Source organism: Podarcis cretensis (genome assembly GCF_951804945.1).
Source record: "Podarcis cretensis genome assembly, chromosome: 15".
Lineage (NCBI taxonomy): Eukaryota > Metazoa > Chordata > Lepidosauria > Squamata > Lacertidae > Podarcis > Podarcis cretensis.
Genome location: NC_137185.1, coordinates 236,426 through 261,057, shown reverse-complemented (window position 1 = coordinate 261,057; position 24,632 = coordinate 236,426). Strand labels below are relative to the sequence as shown.

Sequence of the window (24,632 nt, the reverse complement as noted above, 5' to 3'; positions counted from 1 at the left end):
CACAGAGCCTGAGGTGCCCCCCTCCCCAATGCTTCAAGTGGGAATCCTGACTGCACCTTGAAAATATTCAAAGAATCGCTTTGACCTCTCTATGAGAGAAAGAGATTGGGGCCTCCATGGATTGTGGCCCCCGGAAGAGAAGGCAGCTGGAAACAAGTTCCTGCTCCTCTGCTGTACCCATTTCCCTTTATTTAAACCAGATGTGCTGTTTCTTTTTAAAAATAAAATAACTTGATTTGTTAATGAAAAAGGTAAAAGAATAAAAAAATCGAACCACTAGGTGTCATAGCCTAGGAGGAGAAAAGACACAGCACAGCTTCAACAGGATAATAATATATTAATCCATGTAAAGGTTCCCTTTACAGGTAATATAAGACTCACAAAAAAGTAAGCATTCCCCACCTGTGCATTCCCCATCACTATTGAGATGTTGGAAGGGTCCTGTAGCCCAAGCTCCTTCAATGCAGGAACCTCAGGTAGAGCATCTTCACCTCTGGGTTTCCCCAGCGCAAAGCAAGCCCCCAAACCCACTTACATTTCCGCCTGCAGGGTTTCCCTCTCCTCCTGGGCAGCCCTCTGCTGCTGCGAAGCCAGGAGGCGGAGCTGTTCTGAAACGGACAGCAAGTCTTGGACGTGGGTAGAGAGTTGATCCTGGAGCTCTGCGGACGGGACAGACCGTGAGACAGCTTCGTTTCGTTCATTTATTGCTTTCCTGTCACACCTTTTCCCTCCCAGGAATTCAAGGGAGGGGGACGGCTTTCCTTCCCCTCCCCATCTACCGTATTTTTCGCCCCATAGGGCGCACCGGCCCATAGGACGCACCTAGTTTTTTTTTTTTTTGGGGGGGGAAATAAAGAAAAAAAATTATTTTCCCCCCAGGCGCGGGGCTGGGGCGGGGGAAGCCCCAACCCCAGCCCCCAGAACAGGCTGCTATCCGCAAGCCATGGGAGAGCTGCGCGAAGTCGCACAGCTCTCCCACAGCTTGTGGATAGCTTCCTGAAGCCTGGAGAGCGAGAGGGGTCGGTGCGCACTGACCCCTCTCGCTCTCCAGGCTTCAGCGAAAGCCTGCATTCGCCCCATAGGACACATACACATTTCCCCTTCATTTTTGCAGGGGGAAAAGTGTGTCCTATAGGGCGAAAAATACGGTAATCCCCAACAACCCTGCAAGGTAGGCGAGGCTGAGAGACGCAGGGGCTGCCCACCCCCAGGGCACACCCAGTGGGGAGCTTCATGGCTGAGCAGGGAATTCGAACCTTGGTCCCCTCTCAGGTCCGAATCCTAGTTACCTGCCGGCTTGGGTGGACCTTCATGAACGGCTTTCATGAAAGCGGTGCTCTCGCTCCAAATCCCGGGAGTTTCCACATCTGAAAAACAGGAGGCACAAAATTTGGGGGGCGGTGTGAAAACCTGCAATGCCCCCTTGAGTCAGAATTAAGAGGGAGGCTGCAACTGAGTGGCCTGGCTTGGACTACTGCAACGCGCTCTATGTGGGGCTATCCTTGAAGGCAACCCGGAAACTGCAACTAATCCAGAATGCGGCAGCTAGACTGGTGACTGGGAGCGGCCGCCAAGACCACATAACACCGGTCTTGAAACACTGGATCCCAGTACATTTCCAAGCACAGTTCAAAGTATTGGTGCTGACCTTTAAAGCCCTAAACGGCCTCGGTCCAGAATACCTGAAGGAGTGTCTCCACCCCCATCTTTCTGCCCGGACACTGAGGCCCAGCGCCGAGGGCCTTCTCGGTGGTGGCACCCGCCCTGTGGAATGCCCTCCCACCAGATGTCAAAGAGAAAAACAACTACCTGACATTTAGAAGACATCTGAAGGCAGCCCTGTTTAGGGAAGCTTTTAATGTTTAATAGGTTATTGTATTTTAGTGTTCTGTTGGAAGCCGCCCAGGGTGGCTGGGGAAACCCAGCCAGATGGGTGGGGTATAAATGAATTATTATTATTATTATTATTATTATTATTATTATTATTATTATTATTATTACTACCCCTTTCCCCCATGAGGGCTGGCAACATGACAAGTGGGGGGGGGCTTTCCACTCCGGGTTTGTGTTTGGGCCCCCCCCCCGAGATGGGCGAACAGAAACCCCCACCTCTCTCTGCCACTGCCTGCAAGATGCTGTCCACGAAGGAGGTCCCAAAGCGGTGGGGGGTGAGTCGCCTGGGGGTGCAGGGCCGCCTCCTGGGGGCTGTGTCGACCACCTGCAAAAGAGCAGAGCATTGGGAGTGCTGTCATGATACGACTCTGAAGGGGTTCTTCCGCTGCGATTCCCGCATTGCAGCGGGTTGGGCTGGATGACCTTTGGGGGTCCCTTGCCAACTCTACCATTCTGTGATTACAAGACCCTTTCCCAGCAGGGGAGAGAGATGGCAGGGAACCCACTGCACACAGTTGCCTCACCTCTCCCTGCAGCACCCGTTCGAGGAAACTGGCAATTTCCAGGAGCTGCGTCTGAGCGCCATCCATCTCCTGCAAGGAGCAGGCGCAGGCCTCCATGCTGGATCGGGTCCTCTCCATTTCCGCCTTTGCGCTCGCCAGCTCCTCGCCGACAGCCTCTCGCTCCTGCCTTTTGGGGTGGGGTGGGGGACAGGAAAAAGTCAGAATGATGCTGTTCCCTACGCCACAAAAGAAGGGAGACCCCCCCACCCCACCCCAGACACTCTTTTGGGTGGGGTCTCAGAGAGGAACAGGCACTTACTGAAGGGCGCTGTGGGCACCCTTGAGGTCCTCCAGCTGGGCGCTACGCTCCCACAGAGTCACAAGGGTGGCCTTCAGTTCCAACTCCGTCTCCGAGAGCTGGCGGCGGGCAATTTGGTTTTCCAGATCTATAAACTGTTAACATTTCATCAGTTTGGTTAGGTTGGCTTATTTGCATTATTTTACACCGATTTGTATTATTTTACACCAACATTTTTAAAAATCTGTTTGTTGATGGTGTTATTTCTGATTGTTTCCGAGATAGAATAGTTATACTATTCTGAGTGACCTTATGCTGCAAAAAACACCCCTGTTTAGAGAAGTCTACCCAGGCGCCTAAAAGGTTGAGATACTTTCAGTCTGTTTTAGCATTTTACCTTCTGTACCTTCTGTCAATCTCTCTTGATTTTGCTGAATTTTGTAAACTACTTTGAGGGGTTTCTCCCCCACCCCCTCCATCAAACGGTGTATAGATTTTACAAACTAGATAAAATGTTCTGAAGAAAGATGTGATTTCAAGAGGTATACAGGAAGCTTTTTTATGCAGAGTCAGACCACTGGGGCAAACTCTCTGGTGGGAAGATTCAAGGGCCATCAAAGAAACATTCATCCGTGTTCATATGCAGCTGCATTTTCCACTTTCCTGATGCCCCACATTCGTATCACAAAGTAGTTGTGTTCGGGGTTATAACTCAAGCACGGCAAGCTGTTGTTTCTTTTTGATTTCCAATGTCAGAGTGGCTGGGGAAACCCAGCCAGGTGGGTGGGGTATAAATAAGATAATAATAATAATAATAATAATAATAATAATAATAATAATAATAATAATAATATCTTATCAATAAAAAAAGTCAGCGTGGCAAATTTTTATTCTGAAAGTGTGACCTGGAGAAAGAAGTTTTCAAACCACTGAGAGGCAGGCAGCCTCCTCTTCCAGCCCTACAAAGAGTTGGTATTCAAAGCAGGTCCTCCCCTGCTGAGAAGAAAGATACCAGTCCTCATGAAAGGCTACTTTCAGCAGGAAGCTGCCTTACCCCCAGGTGATGCCCTTAATATTAATATTAATAATAAATTTTTATTTATATCCCACCCTCCCCAGCCAAAGCCGGGCTCAGAGCGGCTAACAACAGTAAAAATAACAGTTTACATAAAATCACAATCAATTAATTGAAAACAGCTCTGTCTTGCAGGCCCTGTGGAAAAATGTCAAGTCCCGCAGGGCCCTAGTCTCTTGGGACAGAGCATTCCACCAGTTCGGGGCCAGAGCTGAAAAGGCCCTGGCCCTGGTTGAGGCCAGCCTAACCTCCCTGTGGCCCAGGACCCCCAAGATGCTTTTATTTGAAGACTGTAAGGTCCTCTGTGGGACGTACCAAGAGAGGCTGTCCTGTAGGTACGAGGGTCCTAGGCTGTATAGGACTTTAAAGGTTAAAAGGTAAAGGTAAAAGGACCCCTGACCATTAGGTCCAGTCGCAGACGACTCTGGGGTTGCGGCGCCCATCTCGCTTTATTGGCCGAGGGAGCCTGGGTACAGCTTCCGGGTCATGCGGCCAGCATGACTAAGCCGCTTCTGGCAAACCAGAGCAGCGCACAGAAACGCCGTTTACCTTCCCGCCGGAGCGGTACCTATTTATCTACTTGCACTTTTGACGTGCTTTCGAACTGCTAGGTGGGCAGGAGCAGGGACCGAACAACGGGAGCTCAACCCGGAGCGGGAATTCGAACCGCCGACCTTCTGATCGGTAAGCCCTAGGCTCTGTGTTTAACCTGCAGCGCCACCCGCGTCCCTTAAAGGTTAAAACCAGCACCTTGAACCTGACCCTGTACTCCACCGGGAGCCGGTGCAGCTGGTATAGCACCGGATGAATGTGATCTCGCAGCGAAGACCCCATAAGGAGTCTCGCCGCGGCATTCTGCACCCGCTGGAGTTTATGGATCAGCTTCAAGGGCAGCCCCATGTAGAGTGAGTTACAATAATCAAGTCTGGGAAGATCTGGAATCAGCGTGATGAACTGTTTCAAAAGGACGGGAGCAAATTTATATTCTATATGAAAGAAAATGGTAAACAGTTGAAAACGTCTGTAGGTTTGAGTTCAAATGTTTGGTAATGTGAAAACAAGGAGCTGATTTACATATAAGAAGGTGAATGTTAAAAGACAGATATAGGGTAAAAAAGTGGTAACAGAAATGTGAAGAAATTGGTAAAGTTGTCTGGAAGTCAGTTAGAGGGAGGGAAGGAGGTTGATGCTTTATGTAATGTCTTCAGTTATGGGTTTATGATATGAAAATGTAATGGAACATAGAAAACTTAATAAAAATCATGTTAGAAAAAAATACAATAATCAAGTCTGGAGGTGACCGTTGCGTGGATCAGTGGCTAGGTCAGGGGACCAAACCTGCGGCATTCTGCACGCTGAGCAGGCACGCTGCTGCCAAGCTGCGGCTCTCGCACCCGGGCCCCCGCTCCCCTTCCCCACCCGCCCCAGACCTGCGCCCCTCGCTGCTCCAGGAGCCGCCCCTCTCCGTACCTCCCGGCACTCGGCCGTCTCGCGAGCTTCCCGCTGGGCTTCGTCGCGCTCCTGCTCTGCCCTCGCCTTCTCCACGGACAGCCTGCGTCACACGGAACAGGGTTAGCGGGAGCCTGAGAACTGTAGCTTGCTGAGGGTGCTGAGCGCCGTTAGGAGGCTCCCACCTCCCAGAGCTACAATTTCCAGAGAGGCTTAACCATTGGTCCCTCTCTGGAGACCGTAGCTCTGGGAGGGGGACCCTCACCACCTTTAAACTAGTCCCCAGGATTCAGGGGCGACAGCATGACTGCGTAAAGTGAAGTCATAGTGCTTCAGGCGTCTGGTGTGAATGTGGCTCTGGGGGGTCAGGGTGTTGGACCAGGAGTGGGGAGACCCGGGTTCAAATCTGCACCCCACTATTACATTCGCTGACATTTCAGCAGCTTCAAGCTTGAGCTCGGCTAAATAATAATAATAATAATTTATTATTTATACCCTGCTCATCTGGCGAAGGCCATGCCAGAACTATATATTGGATATATCTTTTTTTAAATTTTTTATTCACTAAATTTATACATTGCCTGTGGTGGTCACGTGGGATTACTATGGGGAATTATGAAAATATGGAGCAAGCCATTGTGTCCGCAATGAAAGCATGGCGCTGACTGGGCTTGAGTCATTGACAATAATTCCTGATCAAATCCCACAAGCTTCTGCATCTCTGCCCCATTTTCTCTACTGCCCATTTCTCTACACCTGACCGGTACGCACCAGCGTTCTAAAACACAGACCAGTTGCTTCAACAGGCATCCTGGGCCATAAGATAGCAGGTAACTTTGGTGTAGTTTGTAAATCTTAGGGCCAGGAAACAAAGTTTCACATGGAAGTGATAAAGATGCCTATCCTTCCTTTCCTGTTTACTGCCTGTTTATGACCTCCGGGGTTTGCTAAATGCATTCCTCCTGGATTCCTGTATATTTCACCTGGGCACGTATGCATGCTCAAAGTAGTCTTTGAAGTTAAAAGGATTTCTCTGACCTAACATTGTCCCCACATGGGTTTTTTTTGAAATGCTCAGAGGAAATCTGATTGGTTCTTACGAACACTGTGTTAAAAGTTCTTTTGTGAATAAAACGACCTGGGCCGAGGGGGTTTAGAGTTTTCGCACTTCCTCCCAGAGTCTTGCCTCGTGTTTTGTTTTAATCAGGGTCCAGTCCTTTCCTTCGCCCTTTCCTTCGCCTTCGCGACAATTGCCCTTAATCCAAAGTTCACAGGGCAGTTAACAACACTGAATAATCATTATATTATTGCTATTGTTCTAATGCTTATATCCCACCCTTTTACAAAACTGGGACTGCAGGCAGCTCACGGATAAAGGTTGCAAAAATTAAAACCCGTATCGTAGCACTTAAAGCAGTCCTGGCTGCCCCCAAAGAATTCTGGGAGTTGTAGGTTTGCTAAGGGTTGCGAGAGTTGTTAGGAGACCCCTTTATCCCCCCCCTCCCAGAACTACAATTCCCAGAGCAGCTTAATAATCAAACATTCTTTCTCAGGGAACTTTTGGGGTTTCACACCATGCCTTTAAAGTACTGTACTGTGATACCACTTTAAGCAGTCATTGACTTCCCCTGGAGGATTCTGGGAAGTGTAGTCTGTTCAGGGCACTGACAGTCATAGGGCGCTCTCCCTATTCCTCTCCCAGAACTACATTTCCCAGAGTTCCCTGGGAAGGAGCCTCGATTCTGAGCATCAAGACTCACCGCGCTGCTTCCTCTTCCAGCTTCAGGATCATGTCCTGCTTCTCTGACAGCTGACAGGAGAGGATCTCCTTCTCCTCCTGCAGCCGATCACGCTGGCTCTCGGCTGCGGTCCCCTTCTGCCTCGCAGCCTCCAGCTCTGCGGAAAGAGCACGGGGTCAAGACTGGGTTAGAAACTCAGATACAGGGAAGTTTTTCATGTGCAACATTTTAATGTATTTTTAATCTTTGTTGGAAGCCGCCCAGAGTGGCTGTGGAAACCCAGTCAGATGGGCGGGGTACAGTTAATAAATTATTATTATTATTATTACAGTGGTACCTCTGGATGCGAACAGGAAAAAATTAATTTTCATCATCTACAATACTTGCTTATTTATTTTATAGTAAGGGACATTGATTATTGCTTTAATTTTATGGATCAATAGTCCTGTTAGATAGTAAAATTCATGTTAAATTGCCGTTTTAGGAGTTTTTTAAAGTCTGGAATGGATTAATCTGTTTTGCATTACTCTCTATGGAAAACGCACCTTGGTTTTGGAATGCTTTGGTTTTGGAATAGACTTCTGGAATGGATTAAGTTTGAGAACCAAGGTACCACTGTATATAATAAGCTCATTGCCAAATGGTGCCTTAAGCCTAGGTTGCGGTTGCCACAACGGACTGTCAAGGTGCCTTTTTTTTTTTGCCAGTGAAAAGTATTATTATTCATTTCATTTCTATACCCCTTTATTATTTTTACATATCAAAGCAGTTTAAAGCAATCCAGAAGAAAATAAATTCAAGCTTCAGGGAAAATATTTCAGATCCTTCTCTAAGGGACATTCTGCTCTCCCCAAATTTATTTACCTACTTCATTTATAGAGCTGCCCCATAGCAGAAGTATTCTAGGAAGGCAGGATGGCGTAGTGGTTAGAGTGTTGGACGAGATCAGGGTTCAAATCCCCACAGCCGCAGCCTCCTAACCTACCTCACAGGGTCGTTGGAGTGATTAACTGAGGAGGGGGGTGAACCAAGAATTCATTGGAGAAAGAGGCTAGAAATTCAGTGAAGAAGCTCTTCAGCTTGCCTGCTTAAGAAAGCTGCAGGGCCCAGCCCTCCCCTGGGGGATGCCGTCGGGAATTGAACCCAAGGCCTTCTGCATGCAAAGAAAGTGCTCTGCCACTCAACTATAGCCCAGAGTCCAGCCACTGGGTCCACCTGGCTCAGTACTGCCTACATGGATCGGCAGCCATGTCTCGGCCAACTTCAGAGTCACAAATATTTCAGTTCCTCTTTCCTTGGCTTTGGAGAATTTTTCAGGTGTTTTATGCAACATATGGAAAGTTAAAATTTAAAAACTTTTCTTTTACCCCACGGCTAAAGGATCTTGAAAGTTTTAGGACAAAACCAGAGGAAGGTTAACGAGTCTCCAAAAGTCCTGGACTCAAAAGGCGATGCTTCCCACCCATCCCAGGCGAGAGCTACATGGTCGATTCACCTGTCTGCAGGTGAATCTTGGCTGCAGTCAGCTCATTTCCCCGTCCCAAGGCTTCGACCAGCTCCTGTGTTGCATTCTCCAGCTTCCTGCACACCTGCAGGCAGCAAAGGGTTAAGAAGGGTTAAGTCTGAAATAAATAAATTAAGCTCATATATATATATATATATATATATATATATATATATATATATATATAAATGTTCATAAATGTACCAAGCAAACACGTACATAAATATATAAACCACACGTCTGAAGAAGCACAGGAAAGCAGTCCTGGAGCCATTTTGGCTCCCAGACTGACCAAATGTTTTCTCTGCAAGGTCAAAGGAAAATGGAAAAGCCTCCCCATTGTCTCTTCATTCTTAAGGGTATATCTGTATATGAATAGGGTGAGCCTGTGACCTGGCTCAGGAACTAAATATTTATCATTACAAAAGACTGGCCAGGCTCCCCAGGGTATCCAATCAAGTGACCATTAACAGGTAACCTGCCAGACAGAAGATAAACAATGACAGGAGGTAAACAATCTACTCAGATTTCTCTTGAGCTACACCCCTTTCTGTGATGTATGTACGATGTTTCTGGGGGTGGTCTTGGACTCCAAGGCGGGCAATTAAAAATGTCTATATAAGGGCAGGCACACTTTTGTTCTGGGTCTTCCTCCTTTCCTGCGTGTGAGGGGAGCACCCTGTTGCAACAGATCAATAAAGATCAGGCATACTAGCTGCTTTGCTTCTCAATATTTTCTGGTTGGCCTCTGTTATTTTCTCTGACAGATGGAGAACCTACAAAGGACTCTATAAGGGCTCTTGTGTCCCCCATAAGGGAATAAGGGGGATTTTCTTGTGTACCCCATAAGGGAATAAGGGCAGATTTTCGTTTATTGCAACAGCAACAAGGCAGAACACGTTCGCAAACACCAACATAGAAATATTGTCAGAAGGACTGGTCTTATCTCAAACAGCCGTTGGGGTTGAGGGGAGAACAGCCCCAAAACCTCACACCACTCGCCCCGGAACGGAGCTATAGTGGGGAAAACGGCACAATGAGTTATTATGGAGATATGGTGGAACCTCCCAGTTCAGAGGCAGTCTACCCTAGAACACCGGGAACCAGGGAAATGGAGGGAGAGAGCAAGAGTCTTTGGCGCAAAGGGAGAATCAGGACTGGATTTGGGATTGGGGGCCCGATCCAGCCATTTTAGACACACACCACCCTCCTCCTTGGTTCAGTGCCACCCCCAAGAGAAGACTTGCCTTGTGGTGCTGGGCGACCTCCTGCTGGGCTGCCCTCACCCTCTGAACCATCTGCCCCATTGTGACTTGGAATCGGCCCGCCAGGGTCCTCATGGCCTCATACTGGAGAGAAAGAGAGAGAGATTTAGTCCCCCCGTCGGACAAGTCTGGCAAAGGCCTCGGTCCTGTATACCTGAAGGAGCGTCTCCACCCCCATCGTTCAGCCCGGACACTGAGGTCCAGCTCCGAGGGCCTTCTGGCGGTTCCCTCATTGCGAGAAGTGAGGTTACAGGGAACGAGACAGAGGGCCTTCTCGGTGGTGGCGCCCGCCCTGTGGAACGCCCTCCCATCAGATGTCAAGGAAATAAGCAGCTATCTTCTTTTTAAAAGACACCTGAAGGCAGCCCTGTTTAGGGAAGTTTTTAAAATTTAATGCTGTATTGTTTTTAACACTCGATTGGGAGCCACCCAGAGTGGCTGAGGAAACTCACTCAGATGGGCAGGGTATAAATAATAAATTATTATTATTATTATTATTATTATTATTATTATTATTATTATTATTATTATTATTGGAGCTGGGGAGGCCAGGAGTGAATCAGGACTCACGTCGCGACGCATCTTCGCCCAGTTGCTCTGCAAGGCTGTCGCGAGGCAGGCCTCTTCCGCCAGGTGTTTGGCGTAGCCGCCCGAGAGATCAGACTGCAGAAACGAAAAACGGAAAAGGTGTGCGGATGAAAGAGAGGAGCTTCCTTCAGGGGCTCGCGGCAGAGCTGGAAAGGGGTCCGAAAAGGGCAGCTGGAAGGAGCGGCACGGAGAAAGGGGCTTTTGCGTTTCAAGGAGAGTAGAAGACAACACGATTGAAGTTTATTACAATTCAGTGGCAAGAGAAATGGTTGAAATATGCAGAACTGGCTAAATTGACATACAAACTGAGAGATCAGGACATCTGTGACTTTAAAGAAGAATGGGAACTTTTCACATATTACTTAAAAAGACAACAAAACGAACTGGACTCCTTGGCAGGTTTTGAATAAACATCCACAAATTTATTGATTGTTAACATAGTAGATAGATAATATAAAGATTCAGACAATTTTACAGTATGCAGAGAACAATATGAGTTGGGAAATCAGAGAGGAGCTGAGGGAAGTCTTGGGGTTTTGATGGGGAAATGGGGGGGGGATGATGAATATGAGATGTTTTGATATTTTGTTATGTTGAAATTGTTAGGGTTTTTTTAAATAAAAAAAGTAGTTTATTACAATTACGCACAGCATGGAAAGAGAGAACGAGGGAAAGTTTTTGTCCCTCTTTCGTAACCCTGGGAGTCACGGGCATCCAATGAGGCTGAACACTGGACAGATTTTAAAAGGTTCTTCATCACACAGCGGAGCGTTAAACTACGGAACTCCTTGCCACAAGAGGCAGGGATGGATGCTCTTTTTGAGCTGTGTCCTATACGTCCATCCCTGTCAAAACCAGCAGAAGGCCGCACGTTCAAACATGCAGACTCCGCAAAAGGCGCAGCACCTTAAAAATTAAAACCAGCTTGCAGGCGATTGGAAAATTCTGAGACCCTGGATCCCAGACGTTGGGGCCAGACCCCCGGTGCCTCCTTCCCCGCTCACCTGGAGTGTGTTGGCCTCTGCCAGCAGGGTGCGGAGATGCCGCCAGGACCCGCAGTCCTTCTCCAGCTGCCCGATGCGTTGGGTGGCGTGATTCCGGAACAACTCCAGAACGTGGTCTGCCTGCAAGGAGCGAACGGAGGCGGAAGAGAGATCACACAGAGAGCTTTTCAGTCAGAGGATTCGCACACCCAACCCTTTCCCCTCCGCATACTGACCTCGATGCACTGATGGTCTGAACTATAATCAGGGAATTATGGTGCCCCATGTTTCCCCCACAAACAGAACAGAAAAGCTGGCAGGGGTCATCCGCCCACCTGCATCTTCCTCTGTGCTCAAGAGACCTGTGACATCAAAAAGCTTGCCTCTTTTCTTTTTTTTAACCTACCCTGAGCTAAACTGTCTTTATAGAAAAGAGTAACACCTCTTTAAAAAAAACAAGGTATTTTGCGTCTCTTACAGGCATAGGCAAACTCAGCCCTCCACATGTTTTTGGGACTACAACTCCCATCATCCCTAGCTAGTGAGACCAGTGGACAAGGATGATGGGAGTTGTTGTCCCAAAAACATGTGGAGGGCTGAGTTTGCCTATGCCTGGTCTATTACTCTGCAAGCCTATGTTCCTGTTTCAGTCCCTAAGAGGTGTTTGACAGCGGAAGGAACTCTCCTCACCTGGGGGCTTTTAAGCAGAATTTGGATGGCCATCTGTCATGGCCATGTTGAGATTTCTGCATTGCAGGGGACTGGACAAGAAGACCTTCAGGCATCCCGGCCACCTCTGCAATTCTAGGATCACCATACCTGCCTTGCCCCACCTTGTAGTCTCTGCTTTTCAATTTGTATTGTATTATTTTATGTACTGTGGGCTTGCCGTTGTTTTATTGATTGTAGTTTAGAAATTATTTATTGTAACTGTTGAGTGGATTTTGTTTAACTTTTATATGTTATTATTATTTAATACTATTCTAATGATTGTCGAATGTTACTTTTTTGATGTAGGTTGCCTATTTTAAAGTTTTATTATCACATTTTTTGTATTGCATTAGATTGTCATAAGTTGTACATTTTTCGTTTCTTCAGCTTGTAAACCGCCTTGAGTATTGTAAGATAGGAAGACAGCATAGAAATTAAAAAATTAAATTTAAAAAATGATGATGATACCCACCCAAGTATTTTTCCCCAGAAAGAACCTGCTGTTGGGGTAACTTGAAGGAGTTTTTAATGGTTTGGATTTTCACTTATGCAAATATTGCTGTTGTTATTTTAACCTACAACTCTGTACAGTGGGACCTCGGGTTAAGTACTTAATTCGTTCCGGAGGTCTGTTCTTAACCTGAAACTGTTCTTAACCTGAAGCACCACTTTAGCTAATGGGGCCTCCTGCTGCTGCTGCGCCGCCGGAACACGATTTCTGTTCTCATCCTGAAGCAAAGTTCTTAACCTGAGGTACTATTTCTGGGTTAGCGGAGTCTGTAACCTGAAGCGTCTGTAACCCGAGGCGCCACTGTATTGCTTCGTTACCCGGTTTTCTGGTGCCTACATGTTCTTGTATAATAAAATAAACAAACGAAGGTTGGACAGGCCCCCTGTCAGGGACCACCCAGCCGAGGCTCCTCCATTGTAAGGGGTCAGAATAGATGACCCCTGGGCTTCTCGTTCCAACTCTATGGTTCTGCGATTCTACGCACCGCCTCCTTGTCTCTCAGGGTCTTCTTCCTTTCGTCCTCAATCCGGCTCCACCTCTCCCGGATGCGAGAGATCAGGTTGCCCAACTGCTTTTGCTGCAAGAGAGAGAGAGAGAAATAATAATAAATAACAACAACAATAATAATTTTTTATTTATACCCCACCCTTCCCGGTTCAAAAACTGGGCTCAGGGCGGCTAACAACAAATTTAAAGCACTTAATTGTAAAAGCAGCATAAAATACAGTATAAAAACGTAACAATAAAATTCGAAGGTCAGGGACCATCCTGCCGGGGTGTGGGAGGGAGAAACAGACTCTGTGCCCCCCTCCTCCCCACCCAGCCCATCGCTTGGGCCTCACCTGCTGGCTAAGGGAGCGACGGTCGTCCTGAAGGCGTTGGAAGGAGGCTTCGGCCGTCCCTCGGAGAAACGTGGAATCCAAAAGGCATCCTCTCTGCAGGCAGAACAGGAGCCAGATCAACACACACGGCACCAAAGGCTCTTTATAAGCTATCTTAGCTTACAAGGAACAGTGTGGTACAGTGGTTAGAGCATTGGACTGGAACCCGGGAGCAGGGTTTGAATCCCTCACACTGCTTCTGGCGGTTCCCTCGCTGCAAAAAGCCAAATTACAGGGAACCAGGCAGAGGGCCTTCTCGGTAGTGGCACCCGCCCTGTGGAACACCCTCCCACCAGATGTCAAACAACAACTACCAAACCTTTAGAAATCATCTGAAGGCAGCCCTGTTTAGGGAAGCTTTTAATGCTTAAAAGACTATTGTATTTTATTATTCTGTTGGAAGCCGCCCAGAGTGGCTGGGGAAACCCAGCCAGATGGGCGGGGTATAAATAATAAATTATTGTTATTATTACTATTATTATTATTATTACTCAGCCTTGCAGCTCTCCCTGGGTGTCCTTGGGCCAGTCCTCCTTGCCTCCTCCCGGCCTCAACTACCTCACAGGGTCATTGTGGGGATAAAATGAGCAGGGCGAGGAGAACCACGCCTGCCCCCTTGAGGAAAAGGTGGGATTTAAATGCAACATATTAAATAAATCAGCAGTCAAACCCCTGGAGTGGAAGAGACGCGCGACAGAAGCCCAGGTGGCCGCTGTAACCCTCCGGATACCACTGGACTCTGTCTCCACTCACCCTCCCCTCACACCTATTTGCATGCACAGCAACCAACCAACCAACCAACCAACCAACCCACCATCTCGTCTTTGGCTGTGGCCAGCCTCTCAACCAGAGCACGCTGGTTCTTCAGAGTCTTTTGAAGGGGGTTGTATCTCTTCCAGAGGGCCTCGTACATCTCACGGTACAGCTGCACCTCCTGGGAAATGCAACAATTATTACTAATAATAGCAGCAGCAGCAGCAGCAGCACACAAACTGCTTCCAAGAGACATAGAAACATAGAATCATAGAGCTGGCAGGGACCCCCAAAGGTCATCCAGACCAACCCCCTGCTGCCACGCAGGAACCACAACTAAAGCATCCCCGACAGATGGCCACCCAACCTCTGCTTAAAAACCTCTAAGGAAGGAGAGTCCACCACCTTCAGAGGGAGACTGTTCCACTGTCGAACGGCGCTTACTGCCAGAAAGTTCTTCCTGATGTCTAGTTTTTTAAGCAAGGGAGTAGATGGCCAGTTGTCAGAGATTCTTCAGCTGCAATTCCTGCATTGCAGCGGGGTCAGACTAGATGTCTCTGGGTGTCCCTCCCAAGCATACTATTCTATGTGCAGTGGAACCTCGGCAGTCGAACACAATCCATTCCGGAAGACCATTTGACTTCCGAAACGTTCGACAGCAGAGGCTCGATGGACAGCCCCGCAAAATCCACTGAGAAAACGGAGAAGCTGTTTGACTTCCGAGGCGCGTTCGAGAAACAGTTTCTATCCAAATGCGATTTCAGTTTTAAACGCAGTGTAGGTAGTCTCTATGTGTACAGTATATTGTATTCAATTATGGGGTATCAGAGTTTTTAGGGGCTAACCAGGCTGGGATAGTTGGGATAGCAGGCTTGTTGGGTTGTCAATGTCTGATGTAGATTTTTCAGTTGTTGTTCTGTATGGGACAATGACAATAAAGATGATCGTATCGTATCGAAAGTGGAATCAATTACAGTGGTACCTTGGGTTACATACGCTTCAGGTTACAGACTCCGCTAACCCAGAAATAGTGCTTCAGGTTAAGAACTTTGCTACAGGATGAGAACAGAAATCGTACTCTGGCGGCGCGGCAGCAGCGGGAAGCCCCATTAGCTAAAGTGGTGCTTCAGGTTAAGAACAGCTTCCGGTTAAGAACGGACCTCCGGAACGAATTAAGTACTTAACCTGAGGTACCACTGTACTTCTGGGCTTTTGGCGTTCAAAAAACAAAACGTTCGGCTTCTAAGATGCTCAAAAACCACAGTTCCACTGTATGGTACTAATTTTAGGAGATCTAAAAGAGAGTGCAGCTCTTCAGACCTCAACGACCACTCTCCCAGCGTAAATTTCCCTTTCCCTCGCTCGCCAGATCCCCCAAACACAGGCGCTACACACAAAACACACACACACACCGTCCCCAGCAAAGAGACAAAGCCGGGGTCAGCCCCTCCCTGCTGTCCATGTGCAGCCGTGCAAGGCTTAATGCCGGCTGGCACGCTGCAGGAATCCGCTGCCGAGAGAGAACGTGGCTTGGCCACGTGAGGAACCCAGTGGTGCGAGAATGACCAGGCCGGCCAGCTGGTTTCAGCCCTGAACGGCTGGACCATCTTTGTGCAACGCTGGAAGCAGTGTGGTGCAGTGGTTAGAGTGCCGGACTAGGACCTGGGAGAGACCAGGCTTCAAATCCTCCCACTAGGCCACGAAGCTATATTAAAATAAGGAAAATTCTCAGGGATGATTATTCACTTTCTTGATCTCCTGCCCTTGGGCAGAAGATATAGAAGCATGATTAGTCACACCAACAGGGTAAAGAACAGATTCTGTCCGTGGTCTGTTAGGCTGCCGAATGAAAAGATGAAAACAACAGGGCAACTGACTTTCGGGTTTGGTGGGTGTGCATCAGAAAATGAGGGGAATTAAGACTAAGAGAGCTGAGTGGGGGGTGCTCGTGTAATCTCACTGTATGCAAGTTGTACAAGTGACAATAAAGTATTTCAATTTCAGTAAAGTCTTTCAATTTATAAATAATTATTTATTATTTATAAATATATTATTTATATCCCGCCCACCTGGCTGGGTTTCCCCAGCCACTCTGGGCGGCTCACAGCATATATAAAAACATAATAAAACATCAAACAGTAAAAAACAGAATCTTATACAGACTATAGATAAACCACTAAATTAAGGTTACCAGGCGTCCCCATTTCCTGGGGACAGTCCCTGGATTTACAAGACAGTCCCCATAAAAAAATCCATTGAAGTTGAAAAGTGTCCCTGGATTCATTGAAAAAAATCTGGCAAGTTTACAATAAATCAACAGAAATAAATAAATAATATTATACTCAAACTAGTCACTGCCTCTCAACCTAATCTACCTTGCAGGGTTGTTGTGGTGATTACATGGGGGGACCACCACGTACCGCCCCCTTGCGCTCCTTGGAGAAAAAAGGTGGATTATAAATCCGCTCTGCACTGACCCAGCAGAAACCTCCCTCATTTCAGTTAATAATAATAATAATAATAATAATAATAATAATAATAAATTATTTATACCCCGCCCTCCCCAACCAAGACCAGTTGTGTGGCCTCCCTTGCCGGGCGATGGCGAGATCTCACAAAACTGGATGAGGCCTCCTCCTTCTCTACCCGGGTCTCTTCCCTGCCAGTGTTAGAAACTGGGATAGAAAAACTAAGAGCAAATGGCCCCTGGGACCTGGATTGTGGGTGCCAAAACAGAACATCTAGTCGCCATTTTTTTTTTGGGGGGGGGGGGGAGTCAGCAACATATTTTATTTATCATTTTGATAAATGAATTAATATGCAATTCACATAAGTGACACATTGTTAATATCACATTTCTAGCAGAAATTGTTAATACCTTGGGTATTAACAATGTACCTTGGGATGCGAACGGGATCCGTTCTGGAGCCCCATTCACATCCTGAATAGAACGTAAGATGCGACAGCGCGTCTGCGCAGGTCGCGTTTTGCTGCTTCTGCGCGTGACGTCATTTTGAGCATCTGCGCATGCGCGAGCGACGAAACCTGGAAGTAACGTGCTCTGTTCCTTCCGGGTTGCCGCAGAGCGCAACCCGAAAGCGCTCAACCTGAAGCACATTCAACCCAAGGTATGACTGTACATGTTTAATTTGGTGTTGGCAATAAAAATATTGGTACCATACTTTTCAAAACACTCTACTCTTTCTTGATTCAGGTAGGTAGGCGTGTTGGTCTGATGCAGTCAAAATATATAAAAAATTTGTCCAGTAGCACCTTAGAGACCAACTAAGTTTGTTCTTGGTATAAGCTTTCGTGTGCACACTGGGCAACTTTTTTATTTTTTATCTACTCTTTCTTGTTAAATTCCTTGGCCTACTGTCTATCCTTAAGTTCGAGGCTTCAAAGCACCTACATTTCAGGAATCCTGGAGTGTCAGCCAGGCACAAAAAATGGAGGCACTCGCAAATGGAGAATCTTTAGGTGCCAAATGCGCCTGGTGCCCTGCTAATTTCGAACCCTGTTCCCTGCTTACCTGGCTGGGCTCAGAGATGGGGGTCTGGGTGGCCGCGTCCCTCTGATCCGCCGGTCCCACGCAGGCAGGCAACCTCAGGGAATTCAGGCAGTCCCGGATCTCCCGGGAAAGGGCTTCCACGATGATCTGGGTGCTGGCCAGGTGCTCCTCTAGCTCTTCCCGAGACAGGCTGCGCAGCTGGTCCTGAGACAAGCTAGGAGGAAACAGCAAAGAGGCCACCTGTGGTTTGCTGCATTGCGGGGGGCTGGAATAGAGGACCCTCAAGGGCCCTTCCAATTCTAGGATTTGGAATCCCTGCTTTGCATGCAGGTCTTGGGTTCAAATCCAGACATTGCCAGGGCTAGCTGGGGGAACAGTCCAAGTCGGGGTGGGAATGAAAACCACCACAGCAGCCAGGTGGCTGAACACCTGCTTGGCATGCAGAAGGGCCCCGGGTTTGGTCCTCCCGCTTGGAAGGTGTCTGAGATCCTGGGGAGCTGCTGCCAGTCAGAGGAGGCCATGCTGAGCTCGGCGGACTAACACAGCTTGGCATTTATGGCAGCTTCCAACATATGCCACATAATCCCCCCCTTCCGCATTTGGACAGACCTGACCATTTAGTGCGGCAGAACCTCCCTGCCTGCTGATATTAAGCAGGCGACTTCACCGTACTGTTCAATGCCTCCTAAGGCATTTGTGGTAAGACAAGCCTGGCCAAACGCTGAGAAAAGTCAAGGTGAACTTTAACCTGTTTTAGGATTTTTTTAGTTTTGCTGATTTCCCCCAATAATTTTATTGTTTCATCTTTTCGTAAACTGCTTTGAGGGTGGTAGTTGTTTTGATATTCAAGCATTGGGAAAAAGAAAATAATAATTGCATACATTTTTTAAAGACTTCTGTCTTTACCCCGTCCTGCTTTTAAGAAAAAAATACATGAGTGTCCCTATCTCTGCGCCCAGAGGCAGAAGTGACGACTCTGTGGACCTCTTCCATCCCCTTCGAGGCCCAATCCCAATCCCAGGGCAGCTATTTATCAGCTCCAACTGGTACGCAGGCTGAGACCCTCCCTGCCCGCAGACTGTCTCGTCAGAGTGGTGCATGCTCTGGTTATCTCTCGCTTGGACTACTGCAATGAGCTCTACGTGGGGCTACCTTTGAAGGTGACCCGGAAACTACAACTAATCCAGAATGCAGCAGCTTGTTTGGCACTGAAGTAATTCTAACTTGAATACTCTCTATGACTGGGAGCGGCCGCCGAGACCACATAACACCGGTCTTGAAAGACCTACACTGGCTCCCAGTACTTTTCCGAGCACAATTCAAAGTGTTGGTGCTGACCTTTAAAGCCCTAAATGGCCTCGGTCCAGTATATCTGAAGGAGCATCTCCACCTCCATCATTCTGCTCGGACACTGAGGTCCAGTGCCGAGGGCCTTTTGGCAGTTCCCTCGCTGTGAGAAGCCAAGTTACAGGGAACCAGGCAGAGGGCCTTCTCGGTAGTGCCACCCGCCCTCTGGAATGCCCTCCCACCAGATGTCAAAGAGAAAAATAACTACCAAAATTTTAGAAGACATCTGAAGGCAGCCCTGTTTAGGGAAGCTTTCAACGTTTAATAGGTTATTGTATTTTAGTGTTTTGCTGGAAGTCACCCAGAGTGGCTGGGGAAACCCAGTCAGATGGGCGGGGTATAAATATATTATTATTATTATTATTATTATTATTATTATTATTATTATTATTATTATTATTATTATTGCCAAGCCTCTCTCTTTGCAAAGAGGAGGGGCTGAGGGGTCCTCTTCACAGGTGCTCTTTCTGCCCCCCCCAAGCCAGACCTTTGAGACCTGGACGCAGCGGCTGGATGGAGCAGACAGACACCAACGGAGGGTCTCAGTCCCCAGAGAAGACCTGGGTTTTAGGCGCTCTACTTACTGCCACAGCAGGGAGTCTGTTTCTGCTGTGCTGTCCTTGGTCAAAGTCCTCTCCTCCAGGGAGGTGTTGACACCCGTCTCCAGGAGGCTCAGAGGTGACATCCAGGTTGCCGCCGAAACCAGAGAAACAGCCGCCTTCCTCTGCTGCCACAGGACAGAAGCCGTATTCATCGGGGATGTGCTGAGTCCTGTCTCCAGGATGTTCAGAGGGAGGATCTGGGAAGCTGCAGGCGACACAAAGGCCGAAACGATGCCATTATCTTTCTCCTGTTCCTGGTCCTCTGAGGAACCAGCCTCCAGGAGCCTCAAAGGAGAGACTGAGGCAAGGCTGTTGTCCTCCTCCTGTTCTTGGACAGAAGCCTTATCCTGCAAAGATGCATTTGGTCCAGCCTCAGGGAGACTCAACTGGAGGACTGAAATAAGACCATTGTCCTTCTCAGGATGCAGGTCAGAATCCTCATCCTGTGAGAATGCATTTGGGTCGGCCTCCAGGAGCCTCAAGGGGGATGTCCAGGTTACTTCAGGAACCACAGAAACTGAAGCGAGGCTGTTGTCCTTTTCCTCTTGCTGGACAGACGCCTTGTCCTGCAAAGATGCATTTGGTCCAGCCTCCAGGAGACTCAATTGGGGGACTGAAATAAGACCAATGTCCTTCTTGGGATGCAGGATGGAACCCTTGTCCTCTGAGCATGCATCTGGGCCGGCCTCTAGGAGCCTTGAGGGGGATGCCCAAGTCATTTCAGGAACCACAGAGACTGAAGTGATTCCATTGTCCTTTTCCTGTTCGTGGACAGAAGTCTTGCCCTCTGAGCATGCATTTGGGCCGGCCTCCGGGAGCCTCAAGGGGGACGTCCAGGTCGCTTCAGGCATCACAGAAACTGAAGTGAGTCCATTGTCTTTCTCCTTTTCCTGGACAGAAGCCTTATCCTCCCAGGATGCATTTGGTCCAGCCTCTAGGAAACTCAGTTGGGGGACTGAAATAAGACCATTGTCCTTCTCGGGATGCAGGATGGAACCCTCATCCTGTGAGAATGCATTTGGGTCGGCCTCCAGGAGCCTCAAGGGGGATGTCCAGGTTACTTCAGGAACCACAGAAACTGAAGCGAGGCTGTTGTCCTTTTCCTCTTGCTGGACAGACGCCTTGTCCTGCAAAGATGCATTTGGTCCAGCCTCCAGGAGACTCAATTGGGGGACTGAAATAAGACCAATGTCCTTCTTGGGATGCAGGATGGAACCCTTGTCCTCTGAGCATGCATCTGGGCCGGCCTCTAGGAGCCTTGAGGGGGACGTCCAAGTCATTTCAGGAACCACAAAAACTGGAGTGAGGCTCTTCTTCTCCTGTTCGTGGACAGAGGTCTTGTCCTCTGAGCATGCATTTGGTCTGACCTCCAGGAGACTCAAGGGAGAGACTGAAATGAAGCCGTTGTCCTTTTCCTCTTGCTGGACAGAAGCCTTGTCCTGCAAAGATGCATTTAGTTCAGCCTCCGGGAGCCTCAACTGGGGGACAGAAATAAGACCATTGTCCTTCTCAGGATGCAGGTCAGAACCCTCATCCTCTGAGCATGCATTTGGGCCGGCCTCCGGGAGCCTCAAGGGGGACGTCCAGGTCGCTTCAGGCATCACAGAAACTGAAGTGAGTCCATTGTCTTTCTCCTTTTCCTGGACAGAAGCCTTGTCCTCCCAGGATGCATTTGGTCCAGCCTCTAGGAGACTCAGTTGGGGATGCAGGTCAGAACCCTTGTCTTGTAAAGATGCATTTGGTCTGGCATCCAGGAGCCTTGAGGGGGGTGCCCAAGTCATTTCAGGAACCACAGAGACTGAAACGATGCCATTATCCTTTTCCTGTTCGTGGACAGAAGTCTTGTCCTCTGAGCATACATTTGGTCTGACCTCCAGGACACTCAATGGGGAGACTGAAGTGAGGCCATTGTCCTTCTCCTCCGAGGATGCATTTGGGCCGGCCTCTAGGAGGCTCTGAGGGGACCTCCCAGTTGCTGCAGAGCCTGGGGCGACGCTCTTCCAATCTTGCAAGGCAGGGAAGGGGAGACTTTCTCTTTTGGGGGTTTCCAAAGCCAGGTTTGGCTCGGCCATCTCCTGTGGGTGGCTGTCTCGGAGTGAGTCGCCAGGCAGCCGTTCCTGGCTAGGCTGCAGAAGCAAAAACAACAACACAGGCTCATAGGATGTTGCAGAAAAGTGAGAGCTGGGTTCAAATCCTGACTCAGGCAGGATGTTCACAGCAGAGGGGAAACAGAGGCAACTGCTCTCTCAGGTTGTGTGAAGCTGAAATAGTTTGGGGTGGGGGGGATCGAAATGCAATAAAAATAAATAAAACAGGTCCTTTTCGGTTGGGGCACCACCACAATGCCATTCCAGAAGGAGGTGATAAAATGCTAAACTTCTTGGACTGGTTTTTATGATTCTGTGTTTCACTATTGAGAAAACAGTCCTCAGAGAGCAGCCTTGATTTCACTCGTTTTTTAGTGACTTTTATTTCGTTAGGGCTGCCATTTTCCCGGACACTACTGGGATTTCAAAGGTGGAATTGACGTCCAGGGGTTTTCCTTTCAAAAAGCTCAATGTTGGGGTCTTCCTTAAAAAACAACTTTTGTGGTGTCTTGGTTTTTACTTTTTGAAACATGGCAACCCTAATTCCGTTTATTCATTACATTTACATTGCGCCTTTTCCTTCCAGGAGCTCAAGGTGGCGTCCCTGGTTCTCCCCCTCCTCATTTAATCCCCACAACAACCCTGCAATGCAGGTTAGGCTGAGAGGCAGCCACTGGCCCAAGGCCACACCCAGTGAACACCCTGGTCTCCCTGGCGCTCAAACCCCCACTGGTCCTCTTGGTTAGCTGCCTTGGCCAGGAGGGCTTGTAAAAGACAGAAAGGCAGGACAGGCCATTTGTTTCGACTTACTATTACATTATGTCTGTGCTGTGGGGGAGCTTCTGGGAAGGCTGATTTAGAGGAAGCCAAGAGTAAGGCCTATATGCCTATGGCTGGATGACCTTTGAGAGTCCTTTTCAACTCTACGACTTCTTCCGAGGTGCCCTCCATCCATAGCTGTCAACTTTTCCCTTTTCTTGCGAGGTATCCTATTCAGAATAAGGGAATTTTCCCTTTAAAAAATGGAAAAGTTGACAGCTATGCCTCCATCCATTACTAGCCGCTTGGCTGCTCAATATTCTCTGGTTGGCCTCTGTTATTTTCTCCTACAGATAGGAAACCTACATAAGGACCCCATACCGGCTCTTGGATAAGGATAAAGGAGCAGTTGTTTCTTATAACACCAGGAAACCCATGAACTTGTAAATATCCCTACTGTATCCCTCGATGCGTCTACAGTGGTGGGAAAGGGAGGTTGGGGCAAACCTGGCGAGTCGGTTTCCGCCAGAAAAGCCCTCCCTGTTTGTGACACATGTATGATGATGGACGCATGATGCTTCACCAAAGGTGTTTATGGGGAAAAGGGGAAACTTATATAAAAGTAAGAGAATCCTTTTGTTCTGGGCTTCTTCCTGCTTCTTCTATGGGGTGGGTGGAAGTCCTGTTGCTGAAGTCTTGGAAGTGATTCTTTTAATAATAATAAATAATAAATATTATTTATACCCCACCCTCCCTGGCCAGAGCCGGACTCAGGGCGGCTAACATCAATAAAATCACAGTAAAAACATAATTGGGGGCGGGGGGAGAACCAATTTAAAATACAGGTTAAAATGCAGCTTCATTTTAAAAGTAGCCAATAGATCAAGAACAGAAGGGTCAGTCTGAGTCCAAACCAAAGGCCAGGCGGTATAGCTCTGTCTTGCAGGCCCTGCGGAAAGATGTCAAGTCCCGCAGGCGGGGGAGGGAGCAGGGGAGGAGAGTGCGGCGCAGTGGTTAGAGTCCTGGACGGGACCTGGGTTCAAATCCCCACCCAGCCCCCACGAAGCTCCCTCGGAGCCGCCTCCTCTCCCCGCCCCCCACCCAAGGAAGTTGGGGGTCTGGCCTCAAGCCCCCTTCCCAGGCGCTGGCATGAGCTGGAGGAGGGCGGGGGGGCGCAACCCCCCAAGAAAACCCGGGACTCACCGGCTCCATGGCGCCCCGAGGTCCGGCCAAGAGCGCGCCCCGCGGGGGAAACCCAGCGCCCTCGCTTTTTTTTGAATGAAACCGCCGAGTGACGCCACCGGAGGAGGCGGGGCCAATGAGGGGAGGGTGAGTGGGAGGGGCCCGAGCTCGGCTCCGCCCCCCTCCGCCCTCGAAGGCGAACCTTTCCGCGCGCAGGAGCTGCTGCAAAACGTTTCAAGCTCCGCTCCTGCCGGCGGAAGATATTCTGCAGGGCGCGATTCCCAGCCAAGCCGATTCGGCTCTTGCACAAATGCAAAGCGATTTGCATGAAAGAATAATAGTACTTTCATTTTCGGAATGTATAGAAAACAGACAGAACAGTTCCCTCCCTGGGGAATGCCCTCCCACTAGATGTCAAATAGAAAAACAGCTACCAAACTTTCAGAAGACATCTGAAGGCAGCCCTGCATCTAGAAGTTTTTGATGTTTGACCAGGGGTAGGCAAACTAAGGCCCGGGGGCCAGATCCAGCCCAATCGCCTTCTAAAGCCGGCTCCTGGACGGTCCAGGAATCAGTGTGTTTTTACATGAGATAAATGTGTCCTTTTATTTAAAATGCATCTCTGGGTTACTTGTGGGGCATAAGAATTCATTCATTTTCCCCCTCCAAAATATAGTCCAGCCCCCCACAAGGTCTGAGGGACAGTGGACCAGCCCCCTGCTGAAAACGTTTGCTGACCCCCAGTGGCATAGCGTGGGTTGTCAGCACCCGGGGCAAGGCAAGTAATTTGCGCTCCCTAACCCGTGGATTTGCGCCCCCTAACCCTACCCCTAACCCTAACCCCCAGATGTTGCGCTCGGTGCGGCCGGCCCCCCCTGCACCCCCCACGCTACGCCACTGCTGACCCCTGTGTTTGACTTTTATGTTTTTACATGTGTTGGAAGTCACCCAGAGTAGCTGGGGAAACCCAGCCAAGAGGGGCGGGGTATAA

At 48.7% G+C, this 24,632-nt stretch overlaps 1 protein-coding gene across 1 annotated transcript in view; it reads right to left on the bottom strand.

Moving 5' to 3' along the window:
* The window catches only part of SPAG5 (sperm associated antigen 5), a 29,278-nt gene extending 5,504 nt beyond the window's left edge, over positions 1–23,774 (bottom strand). Inside the window, exons 1-17 of the mRNA XM_079956074.1 lie at positions 23,663–23,774; positions 19,596–21,739; positions 17,686–17,878; positions 14,215–14,334; positions 13,362–13,454; positions 13,004–13,096; positions 11,319–11,438; positions 10,297–10,389; positions 9,620–9,810; positions 8,453–8,556; positions 6,979–7,114; positions 5,240–5,321; positions 2,716–2,849; positions 2,418–2,583; positions 2,110–2,218; positions 1,290–1,367; positions 536–659 (exon numbers count right to left, since the gene is read on the bottom strand). Of these exons, the coding sequence (XP_079812200.1) occupies positions 536–659; positions 1,290–1,367; positions 2,110–2,218; positions 2,418–2,583; positions 2,716–2,849; positions 5,240–5,321; positions 6,979–7,114; positions 8,453–8,556; positions 9,620–9,810; positions 10,297–10,389; positions 11,319–11,438; positions 13,004–13,096; positions 13,362–13,454; positions 14,215–14,334; positions 17,686–17,878; positions 19,596–21,739; positions 23,663–23,671 (3,989 nt within the window). The 5' untranslated portion in view covers positions 23,672–23,774. The remainder of the gene's footprint in view (positions 1–535; positions 660–1,289; positions 1,368–2,109; positions 2,219–2,417; positions 2,584–2,715; positions 2,850–5,239; positions 5,322–6,978; positions 7,115–8,452; positions 8,557–9,619; positions 9,811–10,296; positions 10,390–11,318; positions 11,439–13,003; positions 13,097–13,361; positions 13,455–14,214; positions 14,335–17,685; positions 17,879–19,595; positions 21,740–23,662) is intronic.
* Between the last annotated feature and the right edge of the window lie 858 nt (positions 23,775–24,632).